This window comes from Saccopteryx bilineata, chromosome 1 (assembly GCF_036850765.1).
Source record: "Saccopteryx bilineata isolate mSacBil1 chromosome 1, mSacBil1_pri_phased_curated, whole genome shotgun sequence".
Classification (NCBI taxonomy): domain Eukaryota; kingdom Metazoa; phylum Chordata; class Mammalia; order Chiroptera; family Emballonuridae; genus Saccopteryx; species Saccopteryx bilineata.
Window position 1 is genome coordinate 406496897 of NC_089490.1, and position 13753 is coordinate 406510649.

General features: G+C 68.1%; 1 protein-coding gene across 1 annotated transcript; it reads left to right on the forward strand.

The window, feature by feature from the left end:
* Positions 1-1097: 1097 nt before the first annotated feature.
* Positions 1098-13610, forward strand: CTSD (cathepsin D). Its single transcript, XM_066252374.1, has 9 exons — positions 1098-1280; positions 3325-3484; positions 5148-5271; positions 6192-6310; positions 10058-10284; positions 11949-12071; positions 12340-12484; positions 12589-12687; positions 12772-13610. Exons 1-9 carry the CDS (start codon positions 1213-1215, stop codon positions 12937-12939), a joined length of 1233 nt encoding a protein of 410 aa, XP_066108471.1. The 5' UTR covers positions 1098-1212; the 3' UTR covers positions 12940-13610.
* The last annotated feature ends 143 nt before the right edge of the window (positions 13611-13753 follow it).

Genomic DNA, 13753 nt, shown 5'->3' on the forward strand with positions numbered 1-13753 from the left:
CACCAGAGGGTCCCTTCTTAGCTGTTGTCTTAAAAAGAAAGCCCGGGATCTCAGCCTGGCTCCTGGCCAGATCAAACCGGCTGCCACTGCCCTACCCACCCCCAACCATCCAACTTCCTCTTCTGCCCACACACTCCGGTGACCTTGCCAACCTCATGAATGTCTCTGTGACAGTGGTCACTTTCTAGCACATTTGTCCACTTAATTTCCTTCTTGACACGATCTTCTCTAAAATGGCCTGTCCAGACTCCTGTCTTCCTTAAGGTTGAGGCCGGTGCCTCCTCTGGCTGGTACGGGGCATTGGAGACGGAGCGGGCCCTCTGCTCAGACAGTGAACTCAGCTCCAGACACCAAATGGGGCCACAAGGGGTGCACGGTCAGTCCTGGAGAGCTCAGCCCTGGTGGGAGCGGAGGGCCCCCTTCCCCAGGCCCTGCTCGGCTGGAGCTGGGAGACCCGATTCCTCACTTTGAGTCGGAGTCTGGAGGGGACGGTGCTGCGGCCAGGTTGGGGGTTCCCAGAGAAGGGTGGGCTCAGGGTGGCTGAACAGTACCAGGCCAGGTGTTGCTCTGGGGAGGTGGGAAGTGAAGAGTTGGGGGACAGGTTATGTACACTTGGAGGAGACTGAAGGTGGCTGGAGCTCCCAGTCAGTCCCTGGACACTCCCAGGACAAAGGAGGAGTGGGAGGGACAGGGGCCCCCAGCGGAGGGTGCAGGTGGAGGAGCAGTGGGCGCCCTGGAATCCGGGGGGTGGGGTGGGTAGGGAGTGTGAAATCTCATCTGTGCGCAGCCCGCGGGGCTGGGACAGGAAAAAGCCAAGACCCCCGGGTCTCGCCCCGCTGGAGAGGCTCGGGAGGGTGGGGCGGTCCAGGCCCCGGCCCCTTTGGAGCAGGTCGGGTGGGTGCCCGTGCTCGCCGGGCACGCGTAACGCCCACGCTGGTCCCGGCCCATTTTGGGCAAGGGGGCGCGCCCCGGCGAGCGCAGTGCGCATGCCCGGGCCGGGAGCGCCGGCCGCAGCCGGGGGCGTGGCCGGCGTGGCCCCGCCCAGAACCGCTCGGCGCACGCCGGCCGGGGCGCACGTGACCCGCCCCGTTGCAAACAAGCCGGTCAGCTGACCGCCCCGACTGCGCCGTCATCCCGGCTATAAGCGGGCGACCTCGGGGAGATCTGCTGTGACCCGGCCGCCCCGCTCCGTCCGACCAGGCCGCCGCCACCATGCAGCCCTCCAGCCTGCTGCTGCTCATCCTCGGCCTGCTGGCTGCGCCCGCCGCCGCGCTCATCAGGTGAGGTCCGCCCGTCCCGGGCGCCCGGGCTTCGGAGCCCCGCGCCCCCGGTGACCTCCGCGCGCCTCACCTGAGCCGGGATCCCGCGCTGCCTCCTGCAGGACCACCCTCGGGCGCGGCTGGGGGCGCAGGGCTCGCTCGAGTTCCCGCAGCCGGGTGACACCCCTCCCTGCATCCTGTGGGGCTAGTAGCTACGACGGAGGGTGGCTGCCACTCTGGCTGACCAGCACCCCCAGGACGGGTGGGGTCGGACGGGGTGTCTGTGCTCAAGGCCCTTTGGTGGAAGTGGGCAGACCCCCCACCCCCGTGCTTGCCGGGGAGGCCCCTGAACCCGGGCAAGGCATTTTCCCACTTCCACTTGGCCATTGTGAACTGGACTTGCCCACTCCGGTTTGTCACGTGGGATCTTACCACAGGCCATGGGCTGGGAGACCCTCGGGCCACCTTACAGAGCCCAGATGCCCAACAAACAGGAAGGGTGTTAGTTAAGGAGAGGGTCTGCGTGAGTTGCCTTAGGCCTGGGGGGGGGCAGAGCTCTGACCCAGCGAGGCCCCAGGGACCTGCACCCCTGTGCCAGGTAAGGTCACCGACTGCCAGGCCTGGTCTGAAGCTGTGCCATGCGAGGCCAGCCAGGCTGAGGAGGGTCCCCACACCCCTTCCCTTCCTCCCCCACCCCATTCTCCCACCTTTGAGAGGCGTCCTGCTCTCCCAGCAAGCCCACCCTTTTCTGCCTCTGCCCCACCCATCCCCAGGGGCCCCTTGTATTAGGCCTGAGCATGAATTCCTCCACCTGGACTGTGGGCCTTTTGCCCGTGGGCAGGTGGGTGAGGTCATAAGGCCGAGGAGCTGGCTGGGGGCCGAGTGGGGCTGAGCCTTGCCAGCAGGCTGCCCTGCGTGGGCTTCTCCGTGGGCTGTGGCCTGGGGGTGAGTAGCCCCAACTGGGGCAGCAGCTGTAGGCCTGAGCCTGCTCCAGCCCCGCCCACAGACCTCCCCAGCAGGGGGGACGGGAAAGGAGAGCAGTAGGGAGGGGAGTCCGGGCTTCTCTGAGCCCCTCACAGCGCCCAGGTCCTCTGGGACTGATGCCTGCAGTTTCCTTGGCTGCTGGAGGGTGTGTCCCTCCCCCAGCCTGCCAGCTCTTGGGCTAGAGTCCCAGGTTTTTGGAGCACGCCCTTGGCATGCTGGTAATGGCCGTCGTCTCGCACTCCTGAATCGTCAGGCTGGGGAAACGTCTCATCCCAGTGGTTAACCTTGCCCTCCTGTCCTGCCTCCTGCACCATGGCAACAGGGAGCAAGCTCAGAGCCAGGGGGGCCAGGGACCCAGGGGAGTGAAGGAAGGGACCCCTCCCTCTGCTCTGATGGCAGAGCCCCATGCACATCACAGCCAGGACCCCTGACTTCCATCCTATGAAGGGCGGACCACCAAGACCACCCCAGCTGGGCTTGTTAACTGCGAGTCAGAGGCTCCAGGGAAGGGTGTTCTCACCGGGCACCATGGGGCAGGTGTGGCAGAGGACAGGCTGCAAGCACAGTCCTCCCACCCCGCCTTCCAGGTGCAGTCCTAGCCTTCTCGGGTCTGTATGGTGGTGAGGAGAGAGTGACAGGTCAGCAAGAAGTGACCGAGGTCACTGCAGTGTGGGGCGAGGGCAGTGGAAGGAGACAGGGTGATGTGGTCAAGGAGGGCTTCTTAGAGGGGGTGGCGTTGAAGTTCAATCTGATTCCCGAAGTTGGTCACCTCACAGAGGACAGGGCGGGGAGGTGGGGACCGTGTCAGCCTCAGGTCTGGAGACGGCGTGGCTAGAGGACCAGAGCGCAGGGGCATCTGCAGGCTCTGGGCAGAGAGGTAGCCACTGACACCTAACAGACCCACCAGCCACTGTCACAGCAGGAACCAGAGGGGGTGGTCTTGGAAGCTCCTGGTGGCTGGGGGGGGGGGGAGCAGGGGCCATTTTCCTCCAGCTGGGATGTGGGTGTGGGTGTGGAGGGTCAGAGGGGAGACAGGAGCCGGGCACTGCCCTAAGGAGCCCTGACCCCCTCCTCTTGACAGAATCCCACTGCACAAGTTCACGTCCATCCGCCGGACCATGTCGGAGGTGGGGGGCCCCGTGGAAAACCTGATTGCCAAGGGCCCCATTACAAAATACGCCCAGGCGGGGCCTGCTGTGACCGGGGGGCCCGTCCCCGAGATACTCAAGAACTACATGGATGTGAGTGAGGGAGGGGTGTCCACTCGGGGCGGCCGCAGACACTGGGCTGTGGGGAAGGTTCCATGTGCGTGGCTTGCGTCTTGGTGAAAGGCTCTTGGGGTCGGCACTCAGCAGTTTGGAGCCCTTACCTGTCCTGTGGGGGGAGGAGCTTCCCCTCGGGCACACGCCCCCTGCCCCTTGGAGGTCTCTCGCCTCCTCTGGGGTCTGCACGGCCTGAGGCTCTCCTGCCCTGCTGAGAGGACAGCTTGGGGTGGCCCTGGCACCTCTGGGACGTATCTGCCTCCTGTGGGCCACTGACCCTGGGCTCAGCCAGGCAGGTGTCCCATTTATGAGGCCAACCTGTGGGAAGTGGGGACAGCGTCACCCTCGAGAGAGCCACCGGCTAGGCGTGGAGGAGCCCAGAATCAGATACTGGCCTGTCCCTGGAGAGAGGCTGTGGGTGGGGCCCCGGAGGACCCTTGAGATTGGGTCCTGGGCCTGCTGCCAGGGTGTAATGAGCTCCCATGGAGCTTGTGTTCCCGCCCATCCTGCCGGAAGGCCAGGGGCCACCCCGTGACCCAGCCTGCGCCACTGCTGCCCGAGTGGGACATAGGCTCTGAGGTGGAATACTCCGGAAGCCACACAGCGAGCTGGGGCCGGGTCAGCCTGCCCCCAGCTCTGGGGACCCACCTGAGTTTTGGGGAGCCAGCCTGGCTGCCTCCAGCCCCTGGTCACACCTGGGGCTGTGACAGGTGTGGCCGTGCCCTCTGGGCTGGCTGGAACCCGGGCTGCGCCAGGAAGCCGGAGCCTCACAGGCATGTGACTGGGCCGGTGGAGGGGGGCCAGCAGCCCAGGACCTACTGACCAGTTCCTGATTATCCTCGGTGCCCACACGCTCGGATATTTGCTGAGTCATCCTCCTCCCTTCCCAATCCGGACACTTCTGTTGGGTCACAGTCAGCAGCTGCTCCCGGCGTCTAAGTGTCCAGGGAGAGAGGCTTTGGGGGGGCGGGTGTCCTAGGTCCCGTCCCTGGGGGGAGGGGATGCCCAGGCAGGCAGGGCCCCAGCTGACCCCAAGGTCAAGAACGCCCACACTCTCTGACATAGGAGAGGGCCAAAGATGGGGCTTCCCTTTGAGGCTCGTGGGGCACGCAGCCCCCTTGTGCACACTGGAGCCCCCTCACCTGCCCCTGCGCCCATGTGTCCACCCAGAGCCGTGAAGGCAGAGAGGCTGGGCCACTGGGGACTCTGAACCTCCAGGGTGTACCCTCTCCCCTTGGTCACCCAGACCCTTCCACCTGGGAGCCCTCCAGGCTTGGCCCTGTTGGGCAGGGTAGGAACTAAGGCCCCAGGGTCAGGCCCTGACATGGCCCCCTCCTAGAGTGGCAATTGCTTCCCTTCCTGGACCCCTGGACCCCAGAGCCCCAGAGGCCCTTCCCACTCGAGGCTCAGGAGGTGGTCAGAGCCTGTCCGGACTCTGAATGGACCACTGATTTCATGTTTCAAATAGGGGTGGGTGGTCTTTCCTGCTCTCACTGTGGCCAGGCAGGGTGGGGTTGTATCCCAGGGTGTGAGGGGTGGCAGGTGTGGACCTTGACTGTCCTTCGCCTGGGGTCTGGCATGCTGACAGCGGACAGGTGGGGGGCTCCTCCCTTGGCCCTGATGGCCCTCTGTGTCCCCCCAGGCCCAGTACTACGGGGAGATTGGCATTGGGACCCCCCCACAGTGTTTCACTGTCGTCTTTGACACTGGCTCCTCCAACCTGTGGGTCCCGTCAATCCACTGCAAACTGCTGGACATCGCCTGCTGTAAGTCCTGCCCACCTGTCTGTCCCGGGCCCTTCCAAGTGGGGGCGAGGCGGAGGGGCCGGACTCGGGAGCAGGCAGGGTGGTCGGGGCCTGGGGGGGCGCCCGACCCTCGTCCACGTCACAGGTGCACACTGTCCCCGTGGTGGGGGCGCCCGACCCTCGTCCACGTCACAGGTGCACACTGTCCCCTGGTGGGGGCGCCCGACCCTCGTCCACGTCACAGGTGCACACTGTCCCCGTGGTGGGGGCGCCCGACCCTCGTCCACGTCACAGGTGCACACTGTCCCCGTGGTGGGGGCGCCCGGCCCTCGTCCACGTCACAGGTGCACACTGTCCCCGTGGTGGGGGCGCCCGACCCTCGTCCACGTCACAGGTGCACACTGTCCCCGTGGTGGGGGCGCCCGGCCCTCGTCCACGTCACAGGTGCACACTGTCCCCGTGGTGGGGGCGCCCGGCCCTCGTCCACGTCACAGGTGCACACTGTCCCCTGGTGGGGGCTGCTGCCTGGCCTCTGTGCTGGTCTTCTCCGGTCCCGGGATGTGGCATGGGCTGGGGGCTGGGAGGCGGGCACTGCAGCCCTGCCTTAGCCGCTGGGCGACCTGCTGCTCCCGATGCCCGCCTGCACCGGGCAGTCCCAGCCCTGGGGCTCCCGCTCTCCGGGTGGACCTGTTCCTGCCAGCCCTGCTTCTCCCTGGGCTGGGGCCACAGTGGCCGAGGGCGGAGCCCGCCATGGGCCGCCCGCCTGCTGGGCGGAGGCTGAGGCTGAGTCTGGGGGCGTCAGCCTGTTGTCCTGAGCCCCTGGGAGGGCGGCCTGGTGACCGGGGGCCTGAGAGGGGCAGTCTGACCACTGTGTGGAGGGTGAGGGTCACGAGGGTCAGAGGCCACCGTGGGGGGTAGGCTGACGGGCTCCCGTGGCGCAGGGATCCACCACAAGTACAACAGCGGCAAGTCCAGCACCTACGTGAAGAACGGGACGACCTTCGACATCCACTACGGCTCCGGCAGCCTGTCCGGGTACCTGAGCCAGGACACCGTGTCGGTGAGTGTGCCCCAGGGTGGGGGGGAGTGTGCCCCCGCGGTGTCGAGTGTGTCCCGCGGTGTCGGGGTGAGTGTGTCCCTGCGGTGTCGGGGTGTGTCCCCGGGGTGTCGGGGTGAGTGTGTCCCCGCGGTGTCGAGTGTGTCCCGTGGTGTCGGGGTGAGTGTGTCCCCACGGTGTCGGGGTGAGTGTGCCCCCGCGGTGTCGGGGTGAGTGTGTCCCCGCGGTATCGAGTGTGTCCCCACGGTATCGAGTGTGTCCCCGTGGTATCGAGTGTGTCCCCACGGTGTCGGGGTGAGTGTGTCCCCACGGTGTCGGGATGAGTGTGTCCCCGCGGTGTCGGGGTGAGTGTGCCCCCGCGGTGTCGAGTGTGTCCCGCGGTGTCGGGGTGAGTGTGTCCCCGCGGTGTCGGGGAGTGTGCCCGCGGTGTCGGGGTGAGTGTGCCCCCGCGGTATCGAGTGTGTCCCCGCAGTGTCGGGGTGAGTGTGTCCCCACGGTGGCGGGGTGAGTGTGCCCCCGCGGTGGCGGGGAGTGTGTCCCCGCGGTGTCGGGGTGAGTGTGTCCCCGCGGTGTCGGGGTGAGTGTGCCCCGCGGTGTTGAGTGTGTCCCCGCGGTGTCGGGGTGAGTGTGTCCCCACGGTGTCGAGTGTGTCCCCGTGGTGGCGGGGTGAGTGTGTCCCCGCGGTGTCGGGGTGAGTGTGTCCCCGCGGTGTCGAGTGTGTCCCCGTGGTGGCGGGGTGAGTGTGTCCCCGCGGTGTCGGGGTGTGTCCCCGCGGTGTCGGGGTGAGTGTGTCCCCGCGGTGTCGAGTGTGTCCCCGTGGTGGCGGGGTGAGTGTGTCCCCGTGGTGTCGGGGTGAGTGTGTCCCCGTGGTGTCGGGGTGAGTGTGCCCCGCGGTGGCGGGGAGTGTGTCCCCGCGGTGTCGGGGTGAGTGTCCCCGCGGTGTCGGGGAGAGTGTGTCCCCGCGGTGTCGGGGTGAGTGTGTCCCCGTGGTGTCGGGGTGAGTGTGCCCCGCGGTGTCGAGTGTGTCCCGCGGTGTCGGGGTGAGTGTGACCCCACGGTGTCAAGTGTGTCCCGCGGTGTCGGGGTGAGTGTGTCCCCGCGGTGTCGGGGAGTGTGCACCGCGGTGTCGGGGTGAGTGTGCCCCGCGGTGTCGGGGTGAGTGTGTCCCCGCGGTGTCGGGGAGTGTGCCCCGCGGTGTCGGGGTGAGTGTGTCCCCGCGGTGTCGGGGTGAGTGTGCCCCGCGGTGTCGGGGTGAGTGTGTCCCCGCGGTGTCGGGGTGAGTGTGTCCCCGCGGTGTCGAGTGTGTCCCCGCGGTGTCGGGGTGAGTGTGTCCCCGCGGTGTCGGGGTGAGTGTGCCCCGCGGTGTCGGGGTGAGTGTGTCCCCGCGGTGTCGGGGTGAGTGTGTCCCCGCGGTGTCGAGTGTGTCCCCGCGGTGTCGGGGTGAGTGTGTCCCCGCGGTGTCGGGGTGTGTCCCCGCGGTGTCGGGGTGAGTGTGCCCCGCGGTGTCGGGGTGTGTCCCCGTGGTGTCGGGGTGAGTGTGCCCCGCGGTGTCGGGGTGTGTCCCCGTGGTGTCGGGGTGAGTGTGCCCCGCGGTGTCGGGGAGTGTGCCCCGCGGTGTCGGGTGAGTGTGCCCCGCGGTGTCGGGGTGAGTGTGCCCCGCGGTGTCGGGGAGTGTGCCCCGCGGTGTCGGGGTGAGTGTGTCCCCGCGGTGTCAGGGAGTGTGCCCCGCGGTGTCGGGGTGAGTGTGCCCCCGTGGTGTCAGGGAGTGTGCCCCGCGGTGTCGGGGTGAGTGTGTCCCCGCGGTGTCGGGGTGAGTGTGTCCCCGCGGTGTCGAGTGTGTCCCCGCGGTGTCGGGGTGAGTGTGTCCCCGCGGTGTCGGGGTGTGTCCCCGTGGTGTCGGGGTGAGTGTGCCCCGCGGTGTCGGGGTGAGTGTGCCCCGCGGTGTCGGGTGAGTGTGCCCCGCGGTGTCGGGGAGTGTGCCCCGCGGTGTCGGGGTGAGTGTGTCCCCGCGGTGTCGGGGTGAGTGTGTCCCCGCGGTGTCGGGGTGAGTGTGCCCCCGCGGTGTCGGGGTGAGTGTGCCCCCGCGGTGTCGGGGTGAGTGTGCCCCCGTGGTGTCGGGTGAGTGTGCCCCCGCGGTGTCGGGTGAGTGTGCCCCGCGGTGTCGGGGAGTGTGCCCCGCGGTGTCGGGGTGAGTGTGTCCCCGCGGTGTCGGGGTGAGTGTGCCCCGCGGTGTCGGGGTGAGTGTGTCCCCGCGGTGTCGGGGAGTGTGCCCCGCGGTGTCGGGGTGAGTGTGCCCCGCGGTGTCGGGGTGAGTGTGTCCCCGCGGTGTCGGGTGAGTGTGTCCCCGTGGTGGGGGCTCCCCTCTCTGTGTGGCGGGGCGAGAGGGCGCTGGGACCCGCAGCCCCGCCCCAGGACAGGGGTCTCAGCTAGCGCCCTGGAGCGCTGTTGAGTTTGGACGGGCAGCAGCGCTGGTGGAGCGGAGAGTGGAGGGCATGGCTCGAGCGAAGGCCGGGAGGTCAGGAGGGGGAGCTTGGGGTGCTTCGTGGAGAAGAGACAGTGAGTGTGGACGGGGCTGCAGGCCCCGGGGAATGGCCAGGAGGCAAGGAGGGGCTGGTGGGCAGGGCTGCTGACCCAGCGAGGGTTTCAACACCCCAGTCGTCACCTGGGCCTGGCACACAGGTGCAGGCCTGGGAGCGGGGCCTGCTGAGTGATTAACGGGGAAGCTCGTGGGTGGGCCGTGGGAGGACTGGTTTCCCTTCTGACGCTTGGGTTTGAGGTGCCAGCTGGGTGCTCGGGGCCAGCCCCGGGGGTGTCCCTGCAGTGGGGGAGGCTTGGGGAGCAAAGGCAGAGGGTTATGACAGCACCAGGAGCCACAGGAGAGGAGCTGGGGTGGCTCTCCGGGGCCCCCCCTGCAGTCACGGGTCTCTGGGGTGAGCGCAGAACATGCTCACCCTCAAGGGAGGGTCAGTGGCCCCGACGGTTCTTAAATGTGGAGCTGGCTCCGGGCCGAGCTCAGGAGTTCTGGGGGGAAGAGGAGAAACAAGAAGGGGGTTCCTTCTCAGCCCAGCCCCCCCCAGAGGCACAGGAAGTTCCTGTAGGGGGGACAGCAGCTCGTGGGTCTGTCCCTCGTCCGGACGACGGGTGGGCTCAGGCAGCCCCGCCGTGGTGGCTTGCCCTTGGGCCAGCATGAGGACCCCTGGGCACCTTCCCACGCACTTCACCTTCTTGGGGGCTGCCTTCCCCCCCACCCAGTGTCTCTCGGGCACCCCCACGACACCCCCCGCTTCTTTCCGCGCCTGAAGCAGGATGTGGCCCAACACGCTCCCCCTGTGGTGTCCCCATGTGCAGCCGTTTGTCCCCACATCCTGCTCCGCTCTCGTCTGTCTGCAGCCGGGCCTGGGCTGTGCCGGGGGTTTGTCATGGGGCCCCCGTCTCCCGGCCAGCCTGAGGACCCGAGCTGCCCAGGCCGGGCGGCGGGGCTAGAGCTGAGCAAGGGCCTCCGTCTTCCTCTGCATCCTGGCTCCGGCCCCGCTGCCCTGCCCGAGCCCACACCCGCCCCCGGACTGCAGGGCCTGACCCCCCTGGAGTGTCCAGCCCCTTCTTCCCGCCCCCACTGTCCCGTTCCATGTGCCAGATGATGCACAGCTGGGTCTTGTGGCTGTGACCTCCAACACAAGGCCCCTGGGGACGGCCCGCCTGGGGCCGGGCTCTGAGGTCCGCGTGGCCCACTGACCGCTCCGCGGCCCACAGGTGCCCTGTAACTCCGCTGTGTCGGCCCCGGGCGGCGTCAGGGTCGAGCGGCAGGTCTTTGGGGAGGCCACCAAGCAGCCGGGCATCACCTTCATCGCAGCCAAGTTTGACGGCATCCTGGGCATGGCCTACCCCCGCATCGCTGTCAACAACGTGGTGCCCGTCTTTGACAACCTGATGGAACAGAAGCTGGTGGAGAAGAACATCTTCTCTTTCTACCTGAACAGGTGGGCGGGCTGGGCCCACGTCTCCCCCCCCCACCAGCTCAGCCACGCTGCAGTGAGGGTGAGGGGGCTGCTGGTTCCCCCAGCCCAACCACGCTGCAGTGAGGGCGAGGGGGCTGCTGGTTCCCCCCAGCCCAGCCACGCTGCAGTGAGGGCGAGGGGGCTGCTGGTTCCCCCCAGCCCAGCCACGCTGCAGTGAGGGCGAGGGGGCTGCTGGTTCCCCCCAGCCCAGCCACGCTGCAGTGAGGGCGAGGGGGCTGCTGGTTCCCCCCAGCCCAGCCACGCTGCAGTGAGGGCGAGGGGGCTGCTGGTTCCCCCCAGCCCAGCCACGCTGCAGTGAGGGCGAGGGGGCTGCTGGTTCCCCCCAGCCCAGCCACGCTGCAGTGAGGGCGAGGGGGCTGCTGGTTCCCCCCAGCCCAGCCACGCTGCAGTGAGGGCGAGGGGGCTGCTGGTTCCCCCCAGCCCAGCCACGCTGCAGTGAGGGCGAGGGGGCTGCTGGTTCCCCCCAGCCCAGCCACGCTGCAGTGAGGGCGAGGGGGCTGCTGGTTCCCCCAGCTCAGCCACGCTGCAGTGAGGGCGAGGGGGCTGCTGGTTCCCCCAGCTCAGCCACGCTGCAGTGAGGGTGAGGGGGCTGCTGGTTCCCCCCAGCTCAGCCACGCTGCAGTGAGGGTGAGGGGGCTGCTGGTTCCCCCCAGCTCAGCCACGCTGCAGTGAGGGTGAGGGGGCTGCTGGTTCCCCCCAGCTCAGCCACGCTGCAGTGAGGGTGAGGGGGCTGCTGGTTCCCCCCAGCCCAGCCACGCTGCAGTGAGGGTGAGGGGGCTGCTGGTTCCCCCCAGCTCAGCCACGCTGCAGTGAGGGCGAGGGGGCTGCTGGTTCCCCCCAGCCCAGCCACGCTGCAGTGAGGGCGAGGGGGCTGCTGGTTCCCCCCAGCCCAGCCACGCTGCAGTGAGGGCGAGGGGGCTGCAGTGAGGGTGAGGGGCTGCTGGGTGGGCTGTGGTGGTCCCGTGTCCTCCCTGCACACTGGACCACAGCCCCCGACGTCAGGTAGAGACAGGGACAGCCACCCTTTCAGGGAGGCGCCAGCAGCCCCACGAGGCGGCTGTGTTTCACCACAGGAGGGCCCAGTCTGTGTGTCCGGAGTCTTGGCTCTGCTGAGAGAACCGGAGCCGGTTCTGGTGATAGGCAGGTGGGGCCCCTGGATTGCTGACAGCCCAGACGGAACAAGGCCACGAGTCCCGGGGCAGGAATGAACTGGCTCAACTCTCAGGGCTGTCTGGCACCTCCTCCTGGAAGCCTTCCTGGGTTCCCTCCTTGGGCTCCTGGCACTATTCCCTTCCCATCTACCCACTGGCCTGACCCTGGCCGTCCTCAGCAGGCAGACCAGGAGGCCCTGAGACCCGAGCACGGCGTCTCCTGCTGGGCGTCGGGCTTGGCCTGCAGTCCACAGGGGGTGCGGGATTGGAGCCCCCGCCCCTGGGGGAGAAGAAAGTTCCATTGCTTTCTGTGCCCCTTCTAGATCCTTCCATCCCTGTGGACCCAGGAAAGCCCCGCCCTGACAGGCCTTCAGAAGTTGCCTGTCCTCACCTGACCCCTGGCCCCAGCTTGTCCCTGTCTCACCAGTCCTCCTAGGGTGGCCGGGGGCTGACCGTCCCTCCCTTTCCTCCCAGGGACCCCAGCGCACAGCCAGGGGGCGAGCTGATGCTGGGTGGCACCGACTCCAAGTACTACAAAGGCTCCCTCACCTACCTCAACGTCACTCGCAAGGCCTACTGGCAGGTCCACATGGAACAGTGAGTCCCGGCTGTGGCCACCCCGCTGGGGGTAGGGAGGGCGGTGGCCACGGGCCGGGCTGGACCCTGCACCCCACCAGCCCCAGGTGCCCTCTTCTCTGCACGGCTGCGTGGTGGCTGGCACCCTGCTCTGGGTCCCCAGGCCCTGGCACCCAGCTCTGTTCACGGCCAAGTCCTAAAAGAGAAAATGTCCTACCGTGGCCGTGGCCGTGGCCGGGCGTGGCGGGGGCGCTGGTGGCCCTGGGGACTCACACCCACTTCCCTGTAGGGTGGACGTGGGCAACAGCCTGACCCTGTGCAAGAAGGGCTGCGAGGCCATCGTGGACACAGGCACCTCGCTGATCGTGGGCCCCGTGGACGAGGTCCGGGACCTGCAGAAGGCCATTGGGGCCGTGCCCCTCATCCAGGGTGAGGTGAGCGGGGCGTGCAGGCCGGGGTGTGCAGGCCGGAGTGGCCGCAGGGGCGCCCCACGCCACTGCCTGCTGTCCCCCACACGCGCCGTCTCCTCCTCCCTCAGTACATGATCCCCTGTGAGAAGGTGTCCAGCCTGCCCGAGGTCACCCTGAAGCTGGGCAGCCAAGACTACAAGCTGAGTGCAGAGGACTACACACTCAAGGTGAGGGGACGGCCGGGCAGGAGTGGCCGGGCACTGGCGGCTGGGGCGCCGGCTGGCCGGGTGGTGACCCTCTGGCCGTTCCAGGTGTCACAGGGCGGGAAGACCATCTGCCTCAGCGGCTTCATGGGCATGGACATCCCCCCGCCCAGCGGGCCGCTCTGGATCCTGGGGGACGTCTTCATCGGCCGCTACTACACCGTGTTCGACCGCGACGAGAACCGCGTGGGCCTGGCCGAGGCTGCCAGGCTGTAGCTGCGCGCCGGCCGGAGAGAAGGCGGCGGCCGCCCACCCTCCCCCTGGCTGCCCACGGCACACACTCAGCGCTCACACACTCACACTCGCCTGCTCACAGTCTGGCTCCCCGGCCTGACCGAGCTGCTGTTCCTGTGGTTTCCTCTCCCTGGTTTCAGAACGCCACCCGCCTGCCTGTCTGTCTGTCTGTCTGATAGAGGGGCGTGGCCCAGGGCAGCCAGTGGGGTCAGAGGGCTCAGAGCCCTTTCACTAACTTGGACCGAGCTGGGCTTGGCCGCCGGTCAGCTGTGCACCCCAGGACCCTCTCCCCCCGGGGTGCCCTGACCCAGCCTGGGCTGAGCCCCCACTCTGCACCAGGCTACCTTCCCGGTTTCTCCTCTGCCCAGACGGAGCCTGGAGCTGGGCACGGCCGCCCCCTCACCTGGCCGTGTGTCTCGGGCCCGGTGAGGAAGGGCCAGGCGAGGCCGGAGGGCTGGCAGGAGGGAGCTAGGAGGGAGCTAGGAGGGGTGAGAGGGGACAGAAGCCAGCCCTGTGAGACCTGTGGGTCATCCTGGGGCGTGACCCCACCTCGATCAGGCCATGGGTCCGGCACTGGTCTTCTCTGAAGCTGCTCCCTCCGAGTAGCCAGAGCCGAAGTTGACCTGACAATAAAAGTTGGCCCTTTCTGTGCATTGGCCTGTTTTGTGCTTGGTGGGGCGGGTGGTTCGCGATTTGGACATAGGCAAGGGGCGGGGGGCATTTTGGAGGCGACTTGGAGTCTTGAAGGGGGGGGAGGTTTGGAGGTGCCCTGTGCCTGGGGCCCTGGAGGCTTGAG